This window comes from Nannobrachium achirus, assembly GCF_963921795.1.
Source record: "Nannobrachium achirus genome assembly, chromosome: 7".
In the NCBI taxonomy this organism is placed as follows: Eukaryota; Metazoa; Chordata; class Actinopteri; order Myctophiformes; family Myctophidae; genus Nannobrachium; species Nannobrachium achirus.
In genome coordinates, this window is record NC_137816.1 from 48,966,947 (window position 1) to 48,993,583 (window position 26,637).

The 26,637-nt window shown below is 42.0% G+C and overlaps 3 protein-coding genes across 4 annotated transcripts in view; 1 reads left to right on the top strand and 2 right to left on the bottom strand.

Annotated features, from left to right (window-relative positions):
• Positions 1-12,213, bottom strand: part of phka2 (phosphorylase kinase, alpha 2 (liver)) — a 32,340-nt gene extending 20,127 nt beyond the window's left edge. For both annotated transcript variants that reach the window (XR_013962185.1, XM_080729696.1), the window contains exons 1-11: positions 12,065-12,213; positions 11,849-11,944; positions 9,746-9,904; positions 8,239-8,286; positions 7,465-7,633; positions 6,848-6,930; positions 6,434-6,514; positions 6,204-6,302; positions 5,706-5,852; positions 5,169-5,222; positions 4,562-4,684 (exon numbers count right to left, since the gene is read on the bottom strand). Coding sequence is in view for 1 of the 2 variants with exons in the window: in XM_080729696.1 (XP_080585822.1) it covers positions 4,562-4,684; positions 5,169-5,222; positions 5,706-5,852; positions 6,204-6,302; positions 6,434-6,514; positions 6,848-6,930; positions 7,465-7,633; positions 8,239-8,286; positions 9,746-9,904; positions 11,849-11,926 (1,041 nt within the window). In the remaining variant the exon portion in view is untranslated. The remainder of the gene's footprint in view (positions 1-4,561; positions 4,685-5,168; positions 5,223-5,705; positions 5,853-6,203; positions 6,303-6,433; positions 6,515-6,847; positions 6,931-7,464; positions 7,634-8,238; positions 8,287-9,745; positions 9,905-11,848; positions 11,945-12,064) is intronic.
• A 1,671-nt stretch (positions 12,214-13,884) lies between these two features.
• On the top strand, positions 13,885-19,132 carry LOC308288188 (AP-1 complex subunit sigma-2). The gene is made up of 5 exons (XM_080729555.1): positions 13,885-14,036; positions 14,807-14,985; positions 16,880-16,988; positions 17,211-17,348; positions 18,616-19,132. Exons 2-5 carry the CDS (start codon positions 14,807-14,809, stop codon positions 18,661-18,663), a joined length of 474 nt encoding a protein of 157 aa, XP_080585681.1. The 5' UTR covers positions 13,885-14,036; the 3' UTR covers positions 18,664-19,132.
• Positions 19,133-20,296: 1,164 nt separating this feature from the next.
• On the bottom strand, positions 20,297-26,371 carry zrsr2 (zinc finger (CCCH type), RNA-binding motif and serine/arginine rich 2). The gene is made up of 11 exons (XM_080729447.1): positions 26,093-26,371; positions 25,521-25,600; positions 25,361-25,415; positions 25,026-25,134; positions 24,259-24,345; positions 23,543-23,581; positions 23,120-23,250; positions 22,342-22,555; positions 21,843-21,898; positions 21,639-21,748; positions 20,297-21,364 (listed from the first exon to the last, which is right to left on the bottom strand). The coding sequence occupies exons 1-11, from the start codon at positions 26,122-26,124 to the stop codon at positions 20,418-20,420; spliced, it is 1,860 nt and encodes a 619-aa protein (XP_080585573.1). The 5' UTR covers positions 26,125-26,371; the 3' UTR covers positions 20,297-20,417.
• Between the last annotated feature and the right edge of the window lie 266 nt (positions 26,372-26,637).

Below are 26,637 nucleotides of genomic sequence, written 5' to 3' on the forward strand. Positions count from 1 at the left end.
GCGTTTTTTTCTCTTGTTTTAATAGTTCGTTTTTTAGTTTTTTAACATTTGCTCCTTGTTGTGAAAAGGATAGGCAGAATAAGCCATTGGCTTCAGCCTAAACCTTTATGGTCTAATCCATAAAATGTGAAAGAGAATATTATTTTATGACCAAAACAAACTACTACTACTACTAAGTGAGGGTTCCTCTCTTGAGGACCCCAGCCCAGATTGGACTGAAGGCTGCTCTAAAGTTAAACAGAGGTACATGAGAGTGGCTGAAACAGTGGCTGAAACAAAGCCTGATTACTGATCATCACGGGTGGTAATTAGTGTCGGTGGTCCCATCACAAGGGGACACGGGTATCGTGTGCAGATGTACACAATCCCCAAGGTGCATAAAATAATTTCATCTATGAGTGACACAGAAAAGCTGTCTTTATCCATATGTAAAGGCACTCTACTCAGAGATAACTGTCCACTGTCTATAAACAGTGAGATAGGAGTAGTTTATAAGACGTTGATGCAGTTGGTGTTTTTATTTGTTTTATAGAATATAGAAAGCCCTCTCAACCAATTGTAGTAGCGCACAGTTGTGGTTAGAGAGTGGGGATCTCGGCGGTGAACCTAGAAGCCAGAGCTCAGCAGCATAAAGTACTTCAACTAGGTCGTGCTTGTGCTAAATGCTGGAGTGTGTGTCTCAGGGGCGTCACTTAGCCGAGTACCTCAACATGGCGTCCCTCGGGTGTGCCTTATTGATTGCTTGATTGATCGACGGGTTAATTAATTAACAATCGATTAGACGTTAATTTAGTTCCCACCGAATAATCTACTCCGCATGGTTGTAGAATTGTTATTGACAGGGACTTCCAGGACTAGTTTTAACTGTGTGCTATATATCCGGGCGAGTATTGACCCGACCACAGTGAGCACAGAGGCTCAGAAAGCTGAGCAGAATACTCTGTCAAGGACTCATCGAACTAGGGGGAAGTCAGGACTCGCCAATTAACAATGGCTACTTCCAACTTGAGTGCAGATGAGTTTTTGTCTGAATCAAGACCACTGTTGGTGGCTTCTACCGCATATGACCAACACCAAGACGGTCAAAATGATGACCCAGAGCCGAGAACCAGGTCCTTGCCACCCATAGGGCATGAACTGAGTCAGCTCCTGAAACAAAACCTTTCACACCACGAACAGGGAATGTGGTCAGCAGCCAAGAGATATGGCTATAACTGCATGGGAACGCTTCCCACATACAAGGAAGTGGAACATGATGTTTGGGGCCAAACAGGCTCCGCAGGTTTGGAATGGGATAATCAAGGGAGTCTGGGAAATTGGGGAAGATGGCCTCTCTCCACGGGGAGCGCTCCCACAAAGGAGGGGCATGTCCTACCCAGAAATCCCATGCAAATTAACAGTCTGAGTATGGACTTGGTCCCACATTTATTAACATTACCGCCAAGAGACTACCCAGCGACACGCACAACCATGAACAGGTTGACAGTCCAGGAAATGCACCTGGAAGATTTCCGTCCGCATGAATCTGCATGGGTTGTAAACCCCGCAAATAGGCGTTTAAACAATGAGGGGGGCATGGCCTGGTCCATTGAGAACATGGCGGGACCTGCCCTCAAAAAAGAATGCCAGCGGTATGTACACCCAGAAGTAGGTCCACTGCTGGCCGACGGGCAAATAGTGCTCACAGACGCCCATGCAATGAGAGACATGGGCTATACCAAGGTGGTGCATGTGGCATTGACTAGATGCACGTCTGAAATGACAGTGCGACAACAGCAAGTCAAATTGGACTGGTACTATTCAAACCTGTTCAGATTTGCCAATGCCCGAAATGTGGGCCGAATGGTAATGACACTGTTTGGGTTTTATGATCTGAAAGCATCCATTTGGGCATTTTTAAATGCCATGGAAAGAGATGTGGGGAACCTCCACATTGAGCTGCTGGTGCCGGATGCCGCGCTGGCCGAGACCATTCGAAGCATACAGCGCACAACCACCGGCGAGACATCCGTGTCTAACTCTCAGAGGCGAGAGCAGATCAACCTGCAGTGCCTCGAGAGACCCCTCTTCCTTAGTGGGAATCTTGGCGCAGTTATCGACATGAGACTGCAAATGTCATCAGTCGGGGACACCGAGATGGTTCCCCACCTCCATGCCGAGGAGGGGAATGACCTCTTGGATACTGGCAGACTGGGTCAGTTGGGCGAAACTCTGAGAGACACAGAGAATCCGCTACGGGCTTTGGCTGGGGCTGTCGCCACGCCGGCCCTTATGCCTGGAGCTGCCCTCACTGACCCTTCACCTTCCATAGAGGGGTGTGTGGCACCAATATCCACCGTTATCTGGCTAAGGAGGAAGGTGACTCCGGGAACATCCGTGAGGAAACAACGCCTTCAGCTCTACAGCCAAAAAGGTAGAAAGTTCAAAGACAATGAGCTGCAGGACCCAAAGGTATGGGAAACCATCGTTGGTGTCCGGCCTGGACGACGTCCATACAGGAGCCCATACAACCCATGTGGGCCATGTGAGCTGGCCTACCTGGAGACCCAGTCTGAGGCCAAAGGTGTCACAGTCGCCTTCCTAGAGGGCAATGGTTGGGGTGATATCGGCCCAGCCAAGGTGACCACCTACCTGGTCACCGACATTCAGGATGAGTGCCAAGGCCAAGTGTGGGCAAAGATAGATAGTGTTAATACTAAAGAGGGGGGCCTGTTTGAAACTGTCGCTGTTTTAGGACCCTTCCCACAGCCCTATGGTTTTGAGTTTGTTACTGGACTCAGTCGTGTCCTCAGAAGAGCTCCAGGAGAGATGCAACTGGCCAGAGGGGGTGTTGGAAGCCTCCACTTACCCATGCCCGTGGCCAGAGTGATGGCCACTCGCAAGACAGGAAATGGAGCTCTGCGACAGCAAGGAGAAAACCACGACTCTTTGGTTCCAGCCCAACCAGGCCAACACAGCAAGAAGAAGAAAAAGTACCAGGGAAATCCCAGAGACCAGCCAGTTCAACCACAGAGAACATCGGGCAACTGGGATTACCGGCAATCCCACCAGGACTGCGGTGGTGGGACGCAACGTCAGCCTCCACCACCGGTTTTTGCACCACAGCTGGTTAACTATGGTTATGATCAACCGACCTACACTGACCAGTATTGTGGTCAAGGGAGACCGACATATGGAACTCAATACTAAAACAGTGCTGAGTTCTGGGATCAAATCCCGGGGCATATGAGATATGATAAAACATATATAAAATTAAAAAAAGATGCTTACTGAATTATACATGTATTAAGGCATAATTATTACAGGGGGGACGTGTAATGTTGGTACAAATATTCAACTGTTGTTGCAGTGCCAGCAGAGGACAGACATTGCATTTATGTGACCTTTGAGACCATCCTGCATGTAATGTATGCATTCTCTCAAAATGTTTTTGTGTGTGTTTCCTGGAACAAGGGACTGTTAGGCAGTAGCTTAACCACAGGCCCCCAGGTGCCTGTGGTTAAGCTACTGCCTAACAGTAGCTTGTTCCAGGAAAAGTAATTGGAGTAAATGTATCTGAGTATTGTTCCTGCTACGCAAGCATTATTGCAAAAGTCAAACCCCCGGGGGTATAAAAAGGGTTCACTCCTAAAAGCGTTCTCTTTTATAGTATAATTTGATCATGATTTGTTTGTATGGATATTTCTCTCTTTCCGATCCTTTGAAATGTTCTTCTTTATAAAAAAAAATAAAAACCCTATTTATTTAGGGAACCATAAAACTGTATTTTGTCTCTTCTCCATCCTTGGTCAAAGGTCATCTGCCATTACCATATCTTTGTAGGATTATAAACTGTCTATAAACAGAGAGATAGGAGTAGTTTATAAGACGTTGATGCAGTTGGTGGTTTAATTGGTATTATTTTATTTTATGACGATAGAATTCCCACATAAATACATCAGACTATGTCAGCTGAAGCACAGAAATGAGTGAACTGTTTGTGCGGTATGTGCAATCCGATTGTGATTTTTGTAGAAAATCCTCTCAACCAATTGTAGCGCACAGTTGAACCTAGAAGCCACAGCTCAGCCGCATAAAGTACTTCAACTAGGTCGCGTGAGGCCCTGATGGTGCTAAACGCTGGAGTGTCACTTAGCCGAGTACAGGGGTTAAAGTAAAACATCTGCACTGATCTCAGAAATAGCCCCAATGGAATCCTTAAGACTGAAATCAGTCACCAGGACTGAGAACTTTAACCCCTGCGAGTACCTCAACAGGTTCTCAAAGTGAGGTCCAGGGACAACCAGGGGTCCTTGGGGGGCTCCCCAGTAGAATGTGTTAATAAAGCATCAAAATCAGTTTAACCACTTTAAGCCGAGAGATCTACAAGCTCACATTGTAGATCTGCTATTTTCCTGAAGAATTTTGTATTTTTGAATAACACAAATCTTGTGTGGGCATTACTTTCACAAATAAATATTTTTCTGATGGCGATCCGCAAACAAATACTTTTTGAGAGCCGCTGCTGTTAAGTGTCTTCTGCATGCTCCTTATGGACTCTCATGTTGCTTTGTTCCATTACCTGTACGTGGTCTCCATTAAAGATGCCATCCAGAATGAGAAATGTCCAGATCACAGGCCACTCGCATTCTATATTCTCAAACAGCTTCAGCTCAGCGGGGTCATAGTGCAGACGAGAGGGGTCCTGGGAGACAGTGGCAAAGCACCTTCCAGCTTAAAACATTCACTTTAAATATTGAAATATTGAAATTAAATATTTAGTATCTTCTAGTAGTACACATTGGGGCCTATTTTTAAAACTTAGAGGCGTGGCCAATGCTGTTTTACGGTAAAGAGCCCTGAATTAGTCACACCATTGCACTATGACTAATTCAGGGCCATTTACCGTATAGCGCCTTGGCCCAAGCCGCATTTTACCTTCCTCAAAATAGCTAAACAGCTTTGGCCACGACTCTCTGGTAATTAAGACACGCAAAATAGGGCCCAATGTCTTCTGTCTTAAAACTTGCAGAAGTGTCTCTCCTGTCTCCCCCTAGCAGCTTCAATTATGCCAGCATCGAGTTATGTTATCCAAATTGAAATTTTATTCACAGCCGGGAGGGTTTACCAGGCTAATACAAAATATATGAATACATTTTAGAAAAAAGAATGGACAAAGAATGCGGTACCTCTTGAGGACAACGGTATCCATCCCTGATGAAACGACAGCAGCCATATCGACCCTGAAAGTATGAGGAAGAGAAGGAATATTATAGTGTGTGGTGAACACTAGATGAAGGTATCGCACCTCAGAATGGACACTGGTGTTTGGAAGTAAACATCAGAGACTGCATACTCAGTCTGTTTGTCTCATTTCACTCACTTCCACAAGTGCTTATTATCCAATAACAACAACTTAGAACAGAATGGAATAGTGCAAGACTTAATTAAGACGTTCATTTTACAGTGAAATTAACCGGCAGAGACTTTCTTGGTAGACAGTACCTGCAACTTGAAAAAGAGAGGAGAGATCCGAGCACTCAAAAAGTTAAAAGAGGTGGAGAACGGACGTAAAATCGTTTTTACCTCCGTTCTCCTCCTCTTTTAACTTTTTGAGTGCTCGGATCTCTCCTCTTATCCCACTGATCCTAGAAGCACCCACCACACGTTTTTAACTTTGCTGCTACCTCCTGTGAGCAGCTAGTTTCTCTTGTTCTTCGCAGTACCTGCAACTTGTTTATGATCTCAGACTTGGTGATGGCAACCAGGTCAGCGTCCTCAACCGCAAAGGCGGGGAATGAGATGACAGACAGAAGTCCAGCATCAATCTCCTTGGAGGTGGAGGCCCTTGGCAGCATGGAGCACAGGATGGACTGGGGAGATCAATATCACCGTTATTTCATTATTTTGCTTCAATTATGATTAATGTATGATTCTTTTGAAAGAAATTGTGAAAATAGCTACAAGCTCACAACCCTGCTTCTCAATTGTTCGATTAACCTACATGAGTTATTGGTTCTAAATATCAGTTTTGATTACTCTTCTGATAAATTGCCCAGCCCTTTGCTGAATAGTGAGAGGCAAATAGACACAGGCGGCCTACATGTCATGAGTTGAACAGGTTGACGAAATGGTCTCCATGTAAACACAGTCACTTGAATGAAGACAGGGAAGATGTTTGTGACAGTAGTCAGTGAGAACACTCCACAGCAGGTCAGTCATACCTGACAGTGTTCCACCTCGTCTGGTAAAACATGGATCACTGACTTTGGCCCTCCATTCACCCCAAACAGATCCAACTCATCTATAGCCTCCAGAGCTGCCTGCAAACACACACATGCCCGCACACACACTGGAAAATCTACCTTCTTGTTTTTAGTTGTCTTGTCTTCATGCTTCATTCAGGGTTTGAAGGTGTAACAGTGAAACAGCGAGATAGATGTACAACACATACCTTGGCCATGCCCACAGAGCTGCCATTGAGCTCAGGGATGCCCTGGTTGGTCTTGTCCCCTCGCTCCCACATCCCATAATCCTACAGGAACAAAGATCATCGTGACAACAACGCTAAACCAGTCTCATAACTCCTGCCTACTTTTGCCGCTGTAACTCTTGATTCTTGCCCACGCTTACAACGCTCTCTCACCAGATACTGTACATGCATGGCCCTGCCCTTCACAATATCAATATTTTTCATTATACCAGTGAAATTACTTCTCCGCTCCCTTTATCACAATGTTTCCCCTAGCTCTGTGCAACATCCCTCCTGGGTCCTCTTCTTACTGTCCATCCAATTAGTGTGTCTGCCTCTACATCTCTGTATTTACTGTACATCTCTCCCACCCAATGAGAGTGCTACTGTACTTACTGCTACTTTGTAGGCAGCCTCTATGTAGAAGACCAAGTTCTGGATGAAGGCTACCTCGTCCAAGTTAGAGATAATACGCAGACCTGCACAAAAACATGACATGCAACACAGTACAATCAGTGCTCATATATCCATTTGTAATATATATATCTGAGTGTAGGCATGTAACCAAAGGATAGCATTTGTACGTTCTCAGTTGAATTAACATTCAGGGTCCTATTTAGACGACCGTGGCAAATGTTGTAGCTAGAAATGAAGGAGAAAAAAAATACATCCAGCTCAAGTGGAGTAAGGAGGTTTTGGTCGCTTTTTACTACTTTTCAGATTGGTTCAATATTTTTTAACCAGCGTAAAGTGTGTTCAATAGCACTGATTTGTGAAGAAGAAAAAGCCTCCCACAAAACCCACCTCTTTAGACTTGACTTCCCCGCCTAGATCTACTCTCCCTTTCTGCTCATTTAATTTTAGCCTTTTGTTGTTGTGTTAGGCCACCTCCAAAACAGACATGGCCAGCATTAACAGTGTGACAACCATGCATCCATTACCTACAGTATGCGCACAGCAAGATCCTCAGTTGTCCCCCTGAGCATGTTGTACTGTAAGGACAGCCAGCCTACCTGAGGCAGTCATCTGTGCCAGCAGCAGCAGGTAAATGGAGGTGGCATCCACCTGCAGATGGCCCCACTGGTCGTCTCCCACCACTGTGGCACAGGTGGGCGTGTCGTATTTTGCGTGCAGGCAGTCCTTGGTACTCTGTGTCTGTTTGAACTTCTCCACCTTGTCCACCTGTAGTGTCAAACAGGTGGTCACTGCTCATGAAGCCAGGTTTGCCCTAGTGCAGTGTTTCTCAAACCTTCAAATTTCAACATTTCAAATGGAACCAAATGAACCCGATTGGTTCCATTTATACACTGTCAGAGTTACATAAAAGGAACCCACAGAGTCCCAGGAATCCACTTTGAGAACCACTGCCCTAGTGGGTTTCTTTCAAATATGGGTCAGACAGGACCAAGAATAGCATCATTAAAATGGCAGAGCATCCATATCCTAGAGAAATTGACAGCTTAGATCAGTGGTTCTCAAAGTGGGGTCCAGGGAACCCTGGGTGTCCTTGAGGGGGTTCCAGGGGGTCCCCAGCAAAATGATATTGTTAATATAGCATCAAAAACAGTTAAACCAATTTAACCCTGTATACATTGGCTTTTTATAGATGATCTACAAGCTCACAACACGCAGAGATGTGACACATTGTGAACTTGTAGATCAGCTATTTAAAAAGAAACTTGAAATAATTTGAGACATTTTGAATATTTTTTAAAACATTTTAACACAAATATTGTAAGGGGTCATCGATTATTATTGTTGGAGGGGGTAGGGTACTAGTGACTTACCTGCCTCATCATGCACTGCAAAAGTCCTTGCATCAGTTTCACCACACTCTGCCAAGGAACAATAATAGTTAGGGTTAGTATAATAATAATAGTTAAGCCCTAAACATTCTCAATACAATCAACTACTGTATGACATTCCCCAAAGGGATGCCAGGTTGAAAGTGGATATTCAGTACTTTGACTTATTCCATCACAGAGGTCTTCATTAGCACACTTTAATTTATAAAGCTGTATTAAATTGCCATTTTTTATTTTTATTGTATTTATTTATGTTTATTTGACAGGGATAATACAAAAAAATGTATCAAATTATAAAAAAAAAAAAACATGAAACCGTTGCATTGTATATACTGTAGGGTTCATAGCCAGGGCTAATTTGCGACCCTAGTCCCTGGTTAGGCTTTTCTATACAAATATCTACCGAAAATACTATTACAAAAGGTACATGCATGAAGCTCTAATCTAAAAACTTCAAAATCTATAACTTTCCCACAGTCAGAAAGCAGTGACAAACATTTTAAAAGGTGCCTAACATGTTACTGTTCACAGCTTTGATTTGATTTTAACCAGCATTTAACCTTTTCATTAAATATTTTGAAGCCAGTTTGTTGGAATCAAGTTGTTTTGCATTGCTACCTTGCTCATGGCCTTGTGATTCTATTAGTACCTGTCCCTTTAACCTGAGGCCAAAGTTCAAATTCATGACCTCTGCTCCAAGGTCCTGGGGCCAGCTACAGAAAGGCATTAAACTGCAGCACTTAATCCATTTGGGAGAGTTTAGTTCATGTTACACATTGAGATCTGCAGCTGTTCTGTTTGACATGGTATCAATGTGTAATGTTAATGTATAACTTTTTTGGATTACCAGCACTCAAGAAAGGTTATGTCCTTCAGGTACTGTTATTTAGAATGTCATTAATGGCACGGAGCCATTCTAAATAACAGGACACTTCCATGAAAGATGTAATTATTCCTTGCAAAATAGCAGATGAGTCTCAACGGGACTCATCTAATTAAATAAAGGAGAAAGAGAGAAAAACAATAAGGTGGTCACTACCATAGCAATACCATTTTCCAACAAAATAGTCACAGAAACCATGACACTGCCCCCTTCTCTCTCTGTCTTGTGTAGCTAGGACTGGGCAATCTATCAATGTTATATAAATATCATTATCTGGATATGAGACTATTATGCTATCATCTGGGATAGCATTTTGGATATCTTTCACTGGCTTGAATCACTTAGCTTCGTGAAGCCTCTCCCGGAAATCAGTTTCCCTAGGAAATGTAGATTTCCGGAGGAGACTGATTTATGAGGTTATGAATCACTTAAAATAGATGATCTACAAACTCACAATGCATTGAGCACGTAAATATGTTATTTTCTCTATTGCTGAAAATGTTTGGGAAAAAAATAATAATAATAATTATAATACAATATTATCATCACAGTCGATATTGAGGTATATGGGCTAGTGATTATGATATTGTGATATTTGCAGCCCACCTGTTCCAATTCATAGGCCTTGGCCCTGTCTTCATCCCGGTCTGCATTCTTGCGGTAGGCCATGCCCAGCCCCCACACAGACAGCACACTGTACACATTATCCCTCACCCAGGCATCCTTCTTCTCTGCACTGGCAGCCAGTAAACCTGTTACTGGGTTCTGGAACGAACACGAACGCGCACACGCACACGCACGCACACACACACACACACACACACACACACACACACACACACACACACACACACACACACACACACACACACACACACACACAGTGTAGTTGTGGACACACACACACACACACACACACACACACACACACACACACACACACACACACACACACACACACACACACACACACACACACACACACAGTGTAGTTGTGGAACACTGTTAAATAATTATTTTGTTCAAATAAGTTGAACACTTAAAGGAGTCATCCAGACCAAAACACATATAGGGTTAAATCTGTCTTTTATCATACCCCTTTATACCTGCTTTATTCAATTTTTTTCATAGCTGCCCCTGTTGCTAGATTTCGGCTGCCCCTGTTGCTAGATTTTGCGGGCCCTCTCATAACTAACAGAGTGTATAGCCTTTATACTAGTGCGGTTATTTCTTCAGCTTCAAAGTTAGTATTTTTTTATTGGATTGTGTTTACACAACGTCCTGAGACCAACCAAACCGCTGTTTTGATCTCACAGGCACCCTTACTTGTCAAACCGACCCCTCCCTCCCCTCCCTTTCTAGCCTCTCCTCTCCCTGCTCTGGTGCAGAGCAGAAGCCGTTTGACAAGTAAGGGTGCCTGTGAGGTCAAAACAGCTGTTTGGTTGGTCTCAGGACGTTGTGTAAACACAATCCAATAAAAAAATACTAACTTTGAAGCTGAAGAAATAACCGCACTAGTATAAAGGCTATACACTCTGTTAGTTATGAGAGGGCCCGCAAAATCTAGCAACAGGGGCAGCCGAAATCTAGCAAAAGGGGCAGCTATGAAAAAAATCGACTAAAGCAGGTATAAAGGGGTATGATAAAAGACAGATTTAACCCTATATGTGTTTTGGACTGGATGACTCCTTTAAAGACAACAGTATGTAAGCCATATGTCAATGTCACTGTTGTACTGTAGGCCTATGGCAGGGGTCTTCAACGTTTTCAGGCCGGGGACCCCCAAACTGATGGGGAGATGGAGCAGGGACCCCCTACCACCTCGTAGGGTGGGGGGGTCGGGGCTACGACATATTTTTTATTTTAAACATGTACAAGTTACAGCGAGCAGGGTGGGCCGTACCACAACCATTTCTAAACATACTACTTATTAACTGAGAACCAATGTCAATAATATCAACAATCTGTCAATTGCATAGTAATCATGTATTCAAGCTATTCAAAATGGATAGAATCATGATTTATTTTTTAACATAAATGTGAAAAATGGTAAAAAAAAAATAAAAAAATAAAAATAAAAAAAGAAAAGAAAAAAAATTATTGCTTTTTTTAAGCAATAATTTCGTGGACCCCCTGCAGTACCTCCGCGGACCCCCTAGGGGTCGCGGACCCCCTGGCCTATGGGACAGTAATAATAATGAGCAGCCCTCAACAGAGTGTGCACACAGTGTGAATTCAAGTGGTGAACAGATAAGGCATAACTTCCAAGCTCGCAGCTTTAGGTATTTATTTTGGGGTTGAACTTTGCTCAAGCACAGAGCAAGCATGGTGGAGTCAGAGCATATAGGCCTATAGACTGTCTGTATGTAGGCTATACACAACCTATTGTGTACATGTACATGAATGAAATCTGATTCATGTGGGGGCCGGGGGGGCTGATTATGTAAATCAAACATACAGCTTAATAGTTACATTAAAACACTACTAAAATACATTTCCCCCACAACAATGTGTCATCAGTTAACACAACAAGTGGAACATCAGTGGTTCTCAACATGGGTCCGTGGACCCCCACCAGAGCTCCAAATGGAACCAAATGGCCCCATTGAGGAGTAGAATGGGGTCCTAGACCAAGACAAAATTCGTATCAAATTGAATGCATATCAAACGGGGTGTAACTATAGCAGAGAATCACCTTAGAGGACTTACCTGATGGCATAGGATAGTTTCATGGAGTAGCCTAGCATACCCATCAAGTCTCACTCCCGAATTACTGCGGCTCCTCATTATTACGCCTGGTGATCACTGCACAGAACACATACCACCACCAAGTTGCATTATTGCGATTATTATGGTCGGTATCATTTGCTATATAAATGATAAATGCACGGAGCTAAATTCGCTAGACTGAGCAGTATTTCGTACGTGGGTTCGAGCAGTCACAACATTGTCGATGTCAGCGCACCAGTGGTCCATCCGTCGTGTGTTCAATGTTCAGATGATGTCCTGCAGCAAGCATGGGTCTGCGGTCTGTCACGTTCACTTCAGCTCCAGCTGTAGTAGCTGCTGCTTCGCTAGGCTTTGCAGTAGCATCAGCTGCACAGCCACACACAGAGCAGCACGGCACGAATCACAACCTGACCTGTTGTGCAGATGTCCTGTTGTTATCAAGGTCACATTGAAGATATCAAGGTCACACCGAAGAGAGTCATACTTGCGACTTCTCGGGAAATGGACTTTCAAGCTTCTTTGGTACAAACATCCGTTCTACAACAGACGCTTGTTTCATTCATCGCCAGCAGGGGGTGCTAGATCACCTAATTGCTATATAATAAAACTGTAGTAACAATGGCACTGAAATGAAATTCTAAACACACGCACTTGGTTCCTGACTTGGCGAGTTCAGCACCTTGGAAATAAAATTAATACTTTCCTTTATCTTTATCTTTATCTTAGCCACACCAATCCTATCCTTGAATTTAAACGGCTCAGGATAGGCCCATTGATGTTTGACATTTGTCTTATACCCAACCTCATGTGCAGCTGTAGTACACCGCTACCTCGTGTCCAGAATTATTAACGGCAATAACTATTGCTGCACTATTGAACAGAAATCTGTTACTGTACAATACATGTTGTTAGTTAAAACGTAACGTGTGTATATCATTTCTGTTCTTCAGATGTCACTTAATGATAATGAAAGAGTTTAAATCAAATTGTTGGTGACCCCATATAGGCCAAGCTATATGTAATATCTCTTTCAATTTATAGACCTATCATAAACAACATTCTTCCAGAAACAGAAGTCAGACGTTTTGCTTTGCTTGCACTGCCAAAGTTTGAACTGACAAGGAGTAGAAACACAATTAGCTTACAACCTTGACTGCATAATACAGTGTATATTATCAATAGCCTCAATATCAGATTTTTAAATACAATTATGTAATTATGACCAGCAATGTTGTTTTTCCCTGGGTTGTATACTGGCATTGAGCTCGGTCTGTCCAATCATAACAGAAATCAGAAAAATGTCTAAATTGTATAAATTCATGTCTATCTCCACATTAACGGTCTAAACTCAAAAACCTCCTAACTCCACTTGGAGCTGTAACCATGTGGGTAAACCGTAGTCATGATAATAATGACACATTCATCAAGTATCTGACAATGTAGCCTATATTGTGTGTGCGTGCCATAGAGTTATAATAAGAATGTGCGTGCGTGAGCTAGAAGAGAAGACGGGTCTGCCTCTGCCTGATTGAAAAACGTACTGTGACTACATTACTAATCACGCTGAGAAGCTGAACAGCGTGCTCTAGTCTGCATTGCTTAGTTGCGATCATTACATTCAAACCAAGAGGGAATGAATGGGAATTGTGCATGACACCGTAGTCATGCAGTGGAATGAAATGCCCTCTCTCCACAACAGCTTCTGAAGTGAGCTTTATGGCCATACATACACAGTATCATCCCCAGTATATATTAATGTATATCCAAGTCTGAGAGACAGCAAGAGATCTATACACAGTAGACAGCTAGAGATCAGAGCTATGTATGTTATTTTGACTACCACCTGCCTGTGTGATAACTAAGCTTTCTCTGTCAAGGCTGCGAATAACGGATCTTTCTTCAGCCTATCAAATCTCCTCGTGGTAGATTATTAAACCAATGACAGCACTCCTAACTGAATTATCAGCTTCACTCTCACATCCACATCCCACTTCTTCTCTCACTCTCAGTCGCACCAGTCGTTAGCTAGCTAGCTTAGCTAGTGGGAGAGGAGCAACAACAATAGTTATTTTTTTCCCCCTTTCATTTTGGGGGAGCACATTTATGTTTAGTAGTTTGGATTTTGTTCACGTTGCCAGTCGTCAGTGTGACTGTGTATCAGTCGAAGGTAAGCTTTTGTGTTTACTTGTGTATGAGCATCGCTCTCAGGAGAGGAGGGGGGCCGTGATAACGACACATGAATGATTCATAAACAAACATGTTGACAAGGATGAGAGAAGCTGCCTCCTCCTTGTTTGTGTTGTCACTTTTGTCACATTAGTATCTGCACAATTTAAGCTTGCTAGCGTTAGCCAGCATAGTAACCACGCCCGAACAACAGACCACAGCACATACCACCGATGACAGTTCCTAGAAAAGCCCCAATATTATAATATTATATAATATTAAAATGTCCACTGATGAACGTAATATAATTTGATAAAACACACAGTCCTCCAATTTGATGGCAAGTCTAAGCTTTCCTACAGATGCTTAAGTTATTCCCAATTAATATTGTTAATGTATGGTTGGTGAAAACCATTTTGTTTGATTTCAGATTGATTTTCTATTAGACTATTAGAGGTTTGCATTGGAAAAGGTTGATGACAGTACAGTTCACTGACACTGGTACAAGGTCAACTAAAAGGATAAACACCACAAGAACGCCTTTAGCTTAATTGTTTCAATTTAATTTATTGTTTCAATAATTGGGATATTTGGCTTGTTTCAATTCATTTACCAAATATCGTACATGAAATGTAATGTATGAACTGAATTCCTCCCCTTTTTGAACTATTTCTAGGTTATAATAGGTTATAATAATCTAACCTTTCTCCTCGTGCATGTCATCCTACTAATTTATCCTCCCTATGTTCTATCACTCATTCCTTACTTTAGATGCAGTTCATGCTGTTGTTCAGCCGACAGGGAAAGCTGCGCTTGCAGAAGTGGTATGTGCCTCTGTCTGACAAGGAGAGGAAGAAGATCTCCAGAGACCTGGTCCAGACCATACTGGCCAGGAAGCCCAAGATGTGCAGTTTCTTGGAGTGGAGAGACCTCAAGATTGTCTATAAGAGGTAAGGGAAGTGATGGATGTGTGATGGTTCTAAACCAGGGGTCTTCAACAGGGGGTCTGGGACCCCTAGGGGGTCCTCAGAGTTACTACAGGGGTTCTTCCAAATCTTTGTGTGATAGAAACTTTGTTCTCCTTTTTTATATATTAACCACTTGAACCCAGTGGCGCCGGCAGTGGTAAAATAGTGAGGGGACGGTGATGTGGGCGTGGCCAGGTGGTGACGTCATAACCGTAACCAAACGTACACCTCGGACTTTAGTATAACTATCGCAACAATCACTAGCACAATGTGTTGTTAGATGACAATTGTTAGTAGCTCTGGATTAAGAATTGAATTCAACTTTTTCACAATACATAACTTGTTTTATCCTGCTTTTCTTATTTCAATATTAATTATTATGCCCTACAATGTTGTACGCCTATATGCCTTGTTATGCCTTCTGTAATCTCGGCATGAATGAGGGCTCTGCTGCGCTCAATGTATTTTCGAGAAAATACATTAAGTTTAAATGTGAATAAAGTAAGGGAAATTCCAGCTACTATATATAATAGTGAAAGTTAGAACGAACTGCTTTTACATCGTAGTCGACTGAGTGAGGAGAGAGAGAGTGACCGAGCAGACGCTGCAGCCCGGCCGTCAGTGAAGAAAAAAGAAAAGTAGACCTACTCACATGTTTTACTTAAGTAAGTAAAAGTAGAAATACTCTGTTAGAAGTCCCATGTCCAAAATACTTGCATAATGACGTTTTGGTATCAAAATGTAGCTACTGTATAAATAAAACGTAGTCATTTGCAGAACGTCCCATTTCACAGGTTTTAAAAAATGTACCATAGATACAAATATTTTAGCAGATCTAAGCTCACAATTATAGCTAAGCGTCGCATTGTGATCTTGTATTTTCATTTCTAATGGTCTAAATATATAGACTGAACTGGTTAATGTATGCCTTTATAATAATCTGCAAAGTAACTTAACTGTTTTCAAATATTTGTAGTGGAGTAAAAGTAGCCTACAATATTTGCCTCTGAGAAAGCCTAAAAAGTGTACTTACAGTAGGCTACTTGAGTATAATGTAGGCTAATTTGTTACTTTAGGCTACCATGCACTGCAGCCTGGCCGTCATCAGAAGTTCAGAACCGGTTGAACATGTAAGCAGACAGACTTGTGTATTGGAAGCAATTAGCATGAGTGACTGGGGGTCGCACTGGGCGGGGCTACTGCCCTCGCGCCGGTCGAGGAGAAAAAATACAGAAAAAAAAGAAAGAAAAGCTCGATAGCCTGAAAAGTGGGGTGGCAGTCCAGCCCAAACAGTCCATGGTCCGGCGCCTATGCTTGAACCTTAGCATTCATATTCTGAGATGGATCTTTAGCCAAAAATAGCAGATCTACAAGCTCACTTGGTGAGCTTGTAGATCGGCTATTTTGGGCAAAGAGGTTTGGTGTAGAAGGGAAAAAGAGCAGACTAAGTACAGAGTGAAAGGTCAAGTTTATTAAGTATTGACGGTTCAAGTGGTTAAATATATGAAACACAAATTGACATGAATCCAAAATACACAACGATTGTGCTGTCAAACGATGAAACTATATGGATTCTATGAAAAGGTTCTGGGGGTCCCTGCTTCATCTCTCTCTCAATTAAGGGGTCCTTGGGCTAAAAACATTGAAGACATTTTAATTTCAAGGACCTCCATAACTCTGAGGGTGTTCAAATGGAACCAAATAAGGGACAAAGTGTACACTCTCAGAGTTATAGACCCGTAAGTATCCATTTGGAACAACCCCTGAAGTGCGTGTGCGTGCGTGCGCGTGCGTGCGTGCGTTGCCTTGAATCTCCTTCTATTGGAATTACCATTATGTTAACCTGTATGTTGCCTTGCATCTCCTTCTGTTGCAGATATGCCAGCCTGTACTTCTGCTGTGCAGTGGAGGATCAAGACAATGAGCTGATCACTCTGGAAATCATCCACAGATATGTGGAGCTGCTGGACAAATACTTTGGCAGTGTGAGTCTTCTTTCAAACTTAACCTGACTTTTGTTAAAGTGAGCTTCACTACATGTACTTGCATGCATGTCAATGGAGGAAACAAATGGTTGCTGTAAATATAGAGAAATAATGGTTATTTATTGGTTACCAATTACCATTAAACATTAAGAACATAGAAACAGTACATTTCAGTGCGGGGGAATAAAACATGTAATGGGTTGTTTGGTATGACTTTCACAGGTATGTGAGCTGGATATCATTTTCAACTTTGAGAAGGCCTACTTCATTCTGGATGAGTTCCTGTTGGGAGGAGAGGCCCAAGAGACATCCAAGAAGAACGTGCTGAAGGCCATTGAGCAGGCCGACCTACTTCAGGAGGTAAGGACTGGTTCTCCATCAAATATAATGTATAACTTTCTTCTACACTTCTACAAAGGACCCATCTTGTTGGACAGGCCAGCTACTGCATTAGGCAAAGAATAGGCATGCATAGTACACCTGCCTATAGAATTAATTCATAGTGAAGCCGATCAATCAGATTTCCTTTTGCTGTGCTTTTATCTTTTGCTTCCTGCCCTCACTTACTTATGTACTTTGTAACATAGAATGCTGCCGTAATCAATCAGTACCTTTCTCTTCCTTGTCGCTAACCCTTTTGCTAGGATGCCAAAGTAAGTGTTGTCCTCTTTAAGTAGCATGCATGTTTGTGTAGCTGTAGAGCTTTAGCCCGTAGCAGTTAGATGGAATCCCACTGTCATGTTTAACTGTTCATGTGATATTGTTGCCTAAACAGGCCTATTTAAAGGAATAGGTCACCCAAAATGAAAATTCTGACATTATCTATTGACCCTGTCTGTCATGCTAGATGAAACACAGGTGAAGCGTATCACACAGGGAGTTTGGGAGTGCAACTCCGTAGCAGATTTCTCCAAAAAGGCTGAAGTCAACAGTGACCAGTGACCTTCCACAAAGGGCAACGAATGACCATAAAACTACTTACAAGGCAGCAGGATGCAGGTCTTCTGAAGCCAAACCATCCCACCTGAGTGGAAATGACCTACAGTATATTTACACCATCACTTAATGCACAATGCTTAACTAGAAGGCAACATATCTCCCCAAAAAGATGTTTTTGAAAAAGGTTTCAAAAATATTCATACCTGCACACCATGACATCTGGTGTGTTAACACAGAATTGGGAGGGATTTTTCTTTTCAGTAGTGTGCACTAAATGATGTAAATAATTATAAAAGGGGATATTTCGCACTCGCCGTTAAATCGTTTGGCTTCAAAAGATTTGGATTGTTCTGCATGAGTTGTATACCTTTTTTAGTTTTGGAACTACAGACACTGGTCACTATTGACTAAAGTTGTGACAACTAATGTTGGTTTATCAACTTTAGTCGTCTGTATTTCTAGTTCCTTGAGGTTGAGTGGATAATGACAATAAAAAATGTGGGAGAACTATTCCTTTAATGTAAACTATAGCAACACCTCATTGAGACAGCTTGTAACCAAGCAGCCTAGTTCATACCGGTAATAGTACTTTATGAAACAGAAGTCATCCACACACTCTTTATACAAGTACATCTGTTTAGTAAGAGCTTCACCATGTTCCTTTGTCCCTGCTCTTCTTCAACTGCAGGAGGCCGAGGCCCCACGGAGTGTTCTTGAAGAAATTGGTCTGACATAGATGCATTCCAACTTCTCACAACCCAGCATTGCTCCTTCTCATGTAGATCTAGCCACCTCCAAGCCTTTGTCTTGTCTTTCCTGTTGCGTGTTCTAGTGTTGTACGTATCTAAACAGAAACTAATGTACTACTCTCTATTGTCATATGATGTGCCAATTATGGTGTTTGTCTCTTGAGGTACCAGATCAATCTATGGCTCCATTCTGCAGCACCATTACATCTGTACACTCATACAAACCCTCAAAAGGTCATGGAATACAATGTTGTGACATCGTGAAAAGTTCAGTATTAAGTTAAATTCATTCATTGTCATCCTTACTGATTGGAGCGAGTGTGTGGAACAGTTTACCAGAGAGACTTAAGCTTTAAGTCTAACATATTTTTGATTTGTGAGATGATTAAAGATTCTTAAGTGTGCTGTTGTAAACATAACAGAAGTGTACAGTATATGGACATATCTGATTTATCACAGTGCATATAATATATATATATATATATATATATATATATATATATATATTATATATATATATATTACAAATGGCTGCTCATCCTCACACAAATATTAATGAATTCGTTACTTCCCCCTCAAAATGGCCTGGAATATAAAAGTACATTTCAAGTTTCTTCAGTACAAATGATTAATATCAAGATATGTTTTTAGTTTACTTGCATGTGATTCAGTTTACCAAAACAGATTGAACATTAAAATCAGTATGGCCTTTTATGAGAAATGTTTACTGCATGTCCAATTAGACAGAAATAAAACAGTATTAATGATTTTAAGCAAATTCTAAACCAATAACATGTATATTACGACCAAAGAACACTGTGTATATTTTTGTTAATGGCATCTATGGAAGATTCACTTTGCAAACGATTATAAGGGATTCTGAGCTATTAATCACAGGTAATTTGTGTTGTACTATTTAACAGTTTACCCAAATAGCATTTTTTTGTCATGCTTTGAGGTATAAAAGTCAGTTTGAATACTTTAAGTACCCTTCATTGTTTGTGGTTTTGTTTTTTTAGATTGTGACAGACATATCAGGGTAGATCATATAATTTTAGATTGCATGTTCAATGAGCCGTGGAGACCCAGACTAATAAAGCCTGAGTTACTTAGTTGTGCACAGGTGCTCACAACACAGCGTTGAGCTTGAAGAGGGGCTACTTTCGGTGTTTGACACCGAGCTTGCAGATTGGCTATTTCCAGTGCACAGCACCCACCCACAAAGTAACTCGGGCTTAAACTTTCACTGTATGCTGATCCCTAGCTGTCCGCTTCATTCATGTAAGTAATATTTGTTTACAAAAACACCAAAACACAGCTGGCTCAATTTGTAATCAATCATTCCTTTTTAGGCAATCATCTAGCAATTGTCAAGTTGATCTTTAATTTGTGTCAAAGAAATCACTTTTATATTCAAAACTGCCAACATGTATTTTTTTCTGACTTGATTAACAGGTAATAAATGTACACAAACTGAAAACGTGGCTGTCACATGTTTTTCGGTGCCTATAGTCCAAGTTCTTTGAAACCTGTTAAGAATACAAGACTTCAATTTCAAGGTAATCTTTTTATTTACACATGTACAAAATATGAAACTGAAAATGTTATCTTGAGGGCAGATTCTACCACAAAGGTCAGCACAATTATTGCCAAATAAGGGAGGAGTTGATCCCAGTCTACTACAACACAACTGCTATGATGAAACGAGGTTTGTTGCACAGGTTTAAAAAGAGAAGAAAAACTACAAGTCATAAGTATCAATATCCCCATTTTGTACAACTTCGTTTGGGACCACTGAGTGAGATGGACTTTTAACTTCCGGAGCAGTCATGGTTTCAGTGTTGGTGTCAGCACTGGAGTTCACATCTCCTGCGTTCTGAACCAGCTCGACATTCACCTCTTCTTCACCGGGACTCGCTGCAGGATGGTTACTTTCTCCTGGTTCTTCCTCCGACTCGTCCGAAGTAGCAGGCCCTCCAGGTGAACAGCTTTTCTTCTTCTTGTGCTTTTTCTTGCTCTTCTTCTTGCTCTTTTTGGAGTGTTTATGGCGACGGGGCGTGTGGGTGTCGTCAGGGGTTTTGTCCTTCCCATCCGACTTCTTTGGACTACTTTCTCTACTCTGCTTCCGTCTCTCCCTGTGTGTACTTCTGCTCCTGGACCTGTCCCTCGCCCTCTCCATTTCACCAGGGACCATTTCACTCTGTCTATCTCTACTTCTGCTCCTGTGCTTTTCACGCTCCCTGTCCTTATTCCTAGTCCGGTTCTGGTCTCGCTCTCCACTTCGGCTCCTCGACCTGCCTCGCTCTCTACTCCTGCTCCGATAGTGCTCTTTCCTGCTGCTAACCGACCTGGACCAGGACGACCTGTTATCCGCTCTCTGGTGATGGGACGCCCTGCTATCTCGACTCCTCTCTCTGCTCCTACTGCGGCTCCTGCGCCTCTCACTCCCTCGTCTGCTGTAAGAAGACCTTTCCGACCTCGGGGGGCTTCTGCTCCCGTTTCGTTGTCTCCAGGACCGTTCTCCGCATCGCTCCGAGTAGCGCCCTGCTCTGAGCGACCCCTCACCACCACGGTCTGGTGACATGTGTAAATCCCGATCGGCCTCCCAGAATTCATTGCCTGGGTTACGAAATACGTGCAGGAAGTTGCAGTGTTTCCCTTTTGGGCACTTCTGTCTGTCAAATAACCCTAAGAAACACACAAGATGCTAAGTTATTGGTGTGGTTATGTTTAATTACCATGCATCAGCTCCAGTCAAACCTATTCCTAACTTGTGTCACGTTATATAATCAACAACAGTAATGTTATTTTTTTTATAGCACTTTGCATACAAAGACATGCAGCTCAAGCTAGAATTAAGATGAAGACATTAAGTTTAAAAAAAAAGGTAACAATTGAAATTAAGTAATTGAAATAAGCAAGGATAATATCAAAATGATATTCATCTTTCAGAATAACTCACCACATATAGCATTTTTCCAGCGTGTAACAGGGCATATCTCACAATGAAGCTGTTTCCCAGCATAGTATCTGCCATTGAACTTGACAAAGGCATCTCTACACTGCTCCTCCCTTAAAACAAACAAGACCGAGAATGGGTTTTATGCAAATATATATAATTGTATTGTAAAAATGAACATGATGAATAGTAAAATAGTTGGCTTACGTGTCAAACTGGACATAAACATTTCCTCTCAAGTGTGGTTCAAAGTTGCAGCTGACCTAAATAAATGATGAAAAAATGAATAAAAGATACACATATACATAGCGTTGCTGTCGGGCAATTTTTGTTTTCGTAAATTAATACCCTACTTGATCATACTACAGGCAGCGTCACACAAAAACGGCAGATCTGCAAGCTCAAAACGCTGCGCCAAGTGTGGTGTTTTGAGCTTGTAGATCTGCTACTTTTGCTATTTTTTTCATTTGAATCCTGAAAACTAACAGTGTTGGACATAAGTTTCCACCTGACAGAGACCGTATACAAATAGTCTTCAGTTTGTGAAGATGTGAGGTAGGTTGTCTATAGGGCAAATATACAGCGAGACCCACTTTCATATTTACATGTCATTGACTCTTAAACCTTACAAAAGAAAAAAAAAATCTGTAGTGTTTTGTTTTCCCAAAACAAAGCTTGTTTCACATCATTATCATGATCTTCTTACCTTAAACTGCTTCACCTTGCCAACACTTTTGAACTCTGGTAAGACGTCATGGTAGAACTCCAGGAAATACTCCTGGAGATCCTCCTCACTGTGCTCCAAACACGCATCCGTGTCATAGTCGTCACGACGACACTGCTCCATGCCAAACGTCACAAACATGGCACGGATCATCAGAGTAGGGCTGGATGCAGGGTGGACGTGCTTACGAGAACACCTGCAGCACAACAGCAGTGTAGATTAGGCTTGTTAAGTACTTATTTTTCCATAAACGATTTTTCAGTAAAGAAAATCGTGTTTGACGATATTGTTATCATCCAAACTTTGGGTTTCCAAACTTCAAAGACAACACTAGAAAAGGGCACAGGTCTTGGCCAGGCCGGGTAGCCTACGGTGTTGTGTCGGGGGCTGTGTTGTACGGATTTTAATTTAAACAATGCAACCCTGCTTTCTGTTTCCGTCAACACCACAAGCAGAGATTCACAGCGATTCTTTCAGTGCCTCATGAACACAGGGGGAGAAGGTGATCCAAACTCACTGGGATAAAACTAAACATAAAGTATATGTGTACTATAAATGCACAGTAATAATAGCGTAACACAATTGTTAAAGTCGCATAAGAGATCGTCAGAAACTCATAATCTGCCTCTGGCAATGATAGTTATATCAAACAAGCAATAAAAGGATTGTATTTCTGTTTGGGAATTTTCACTACACATACATAAAAAAGTATGAATGTCATTAAGTTAACAGTAAACATAACAAAAAAACCTAAATGTACCTGTCTCCAAATCGACATGCTCCTGTCTTGAGGAAGAAGGGGCAGTTAGCTATGTCCCTTTCTGTTCCATAGTTTACAGAGTTCTCTGTCACTGGAGCCTCAGGATTCATCCATGGACCTCCATTCTCTAGCTACAAGCAAGTAAATAGACAAAATAGTGATTTCATAATTATTAAGTTGGCATCGCCATGCTCATGTTCCTTTTTCCACAGACTGACAAAACTGCATGAAATACGACATTGTCTACATCAGGTACCTTATAAAGACAACTTTTCAGTAGCTTCTCTTAAATAGTTTGGTTTCAATTGTTAATGTTCCTGACTCCGCAGTGGAGTCTGTGTAAAAACATCAGTCTTGTAAAAACATTTACAACAAAGGTATAATACAGCTACTGTAAATGTGCAATAGCATGAGTATTAGTACCTGACTCTCAGCCTGGTCCAACATTTTCTGAACAGCCTCCTACAAATGGTGTAAAGACACGGCTAGTGAAAAACTTGTAGAGGTCAACATGGCATATCTGTTACCGCACGTTAAGATTACATTCACCGGGACTGTGGAACAGGAAAAGGCACCATTTCTGTTTCAGGAAGTTAATATTAGACAACAGAGTTAAGACACTTGGGAGTTTTTCCACAAAGAACCACGTGTAAAAGATACATCCATGTCCTGTGAGTTGATGTTGATGGCAAGAGTGTTTCTTTTTGTGTAAATCTTAGTTAAGGAAGGAGATGGACGTTTATGCTCTCAGTCAAGGAAATAAAATTCTAAAGAGAATAGTGAATAAGGCAATGATATTTATGACAACAAAAATATATTTGTAAAACACACATATATATATAGCGATTTCTCAGAGCAGCAACCATAACTGCGGCATCAAGCGGCACCTTTGTGTGTGCGCGACAATGTGCAGACACCGCAGCACTCTGGAAAAAGGTCCATATACAGTATACAGTACGTATATACATATATACAGTATATATATATAATTCCCCATGTTAGCGCTTTAAAGTTCACACTAGTACTTATTCAGTTATGCTAATTAATTTAAATCTCATGAAAACATTTAAGGGTCCACTGGGTCAAAGCAGAAGAGGATATATTTCTCATAGTTTCTATCCTCCAGGAGCCCGTTTCACCTCTCTCTCTCTCTTCTTCTGTTGCTTTTGTTCTCTGTCCTCGTCCTCTTTCTTCTGCTGTGCGTCCCACTCCTCTTTTATCCTCCGCTGTGAACACAAGGGGAAGTGGAGCTGGTTGGAGCAATGATCATCTTTCTCACATTCTCACCCCCCACTGCGTCTCACCCACGGCGTCTTAGATGAACGCTGAAAGAATCCCACCGCGTTCAGGCAGGACGCCGAAAGCGCTGCGCTTCATAAGTAATGCAATTGCACCTTCTAGTGGTCAAAGAAAAAAAAGAAATCCCCTAATGGGATTTGAAACGACTACCTTGGGTTTCCCAGCTAACTGGAGCTACCGCTCACGCCACATGATCCAAGGTGCAACCGGCGCATGAGCCAACTCAGCACCATTACCGAGTTATGTGCCGTTATGGACAGAATAGTAAATATTCAGTCCCCCAGTATCCACGTTCTCAAAGATAAAGGCACAAAGGGGGTTTGGCCAGCCGTTCGTTAGCTCAGTCAGTAGAGCACGGTGCCCACTATAACCAAGGCCCGGGTATGCTTCCCACCCAGGGAGATAAATATTCGAGTCAACATGTGTTGGCGCATGCATACTAACACTCTCCCTGCGCGAAAGTATCCCAGCGTGTTTCAGGCATGACGCCATGGGGGACATGACATGGCGTCAAGGGTGAGACGCAGTGGGGGTGAGAACGGGTTGTCATCTAATATACCGACAAAACAAAAACGTCTTTGATGTGTAATGAGAAGATCCACATTACCTCCTCTTCTTCTTTTCGTTGCCTGGCAGCCTCCTCCCTCTCAAACCTGCGCATAAACTCCTCCTGTGCCAGCCTTTCCCTTTCCAGCCAAACCGCATGTAGCCGCTGCCTGTGCAGATGTCAACAAGGTTATTATCGGTATCAGTGGTTCCCACAAATGTTTTAATTTCAAGGACCCTGAGAGTGTGCAAATGGAACCATGGTTCCGTTTGTACACAGTTACAGACACCCTCAAGGAACACAGAGTCCCTGGACCCCACTTTGAGAACCACTGATCTACATGAATATCGCTGCATGTTACCACTACTACAAAGAATAAGCTTGTTAAAACCAACCTTTCCTTTTCAGCAGCCTCTTCTTCCTCATCAACTGCATCACTTTCTTCATCACCTAAAAGGTTGTTGTTACCAAGGCAGTGTTACATTAACTGTTGTTCATCAACCACATACATTATTCCATTTACATACAACTTGGTATAACTCATTAACTTCATACCTTGTCCTCTGGCTCGGGCCAAGGCTTGGCGTTTGCGTTTCCTCCTCTCTTTCTTCAAAAGAGCCTTGCGTTGCTTTTGGCTGAATGAAGACATAATAAACGGGTAACTTGATTATGGGAAAACTTTTGAGGCCATCATCTTACGTTAGAAAACAATTATAGTGATTAAAGATTTTAAATGAACAGAACAGATGAGTGTTCTTCAACAGGGGGTGTAGGACACAATTACTACAGGGGAACTGACACATTTTTGATATAGCTAAATGTTTAACCCCCTTTTCATGTAAATGTATTAATAATGATAATGTGTAAACAAACACAATTATAAATAATGATAGTGCTGTCAAATGAAGCATCATTTTGATGCTACAGTAGTGCGGTGAATGACTGTAACCTCGCCTTGCCTACCAGGCTTTAGACTGACTGAGGTCCCTTCCTAAAGCTATGAAGTGGACCAGAGCTAGCTGGTCTTCATCTTTCGCTAAGGGGTACTTGCAATGAAAAACTATGAAACCCCCTGGTATAGATCACGGGCAACCGGTGAGTAGAGAGCTATTTTAAATACCACTAACCTCAATGATGAAGCAGAGGCCAGCGAAGCCATGGATGCTGCAATTTGAACAAGAAAGCTAACGATTAGCTTAGCTAACAGCAGTTTGGTGGTATGATTCACCACTGAATTAGCATTTAGTTGAATCACATTAAGTTAATATCGCATTCCTTATGACCTTAAGTAAAATATGTGTTAACTCCGTTTAGGCATGGGTGTGTTCTCTATGTTTATTATCTAGCAATTCGCGTAATTAATGATTATTTGTTGTTAGCTCATGAATTAGCTGCACGAGTGTTGTTCTTCCTCTAGAGCTAAGGGGTGGAGCAAATACCAACTGCTTCCGGTTCATACTATCTCAGAATACGAAGTGTGTGTGTGTGTGTGTGTGTGTGTGTGTGTGTGTGTGTGTGTGTGTGTGTGTGTGTGTGTGTGTGTGTGTGTGTGTGTGTGTGTGTGTGTGTGTGTGTGTGTGTGTGTGTTTGTTGAGGCTTAGAGGGATATTCCACTTTAAAAAAAAAAAAGTTTTGTCATTGTATGGTCTAATCAGGCTTGTATGAATATCCT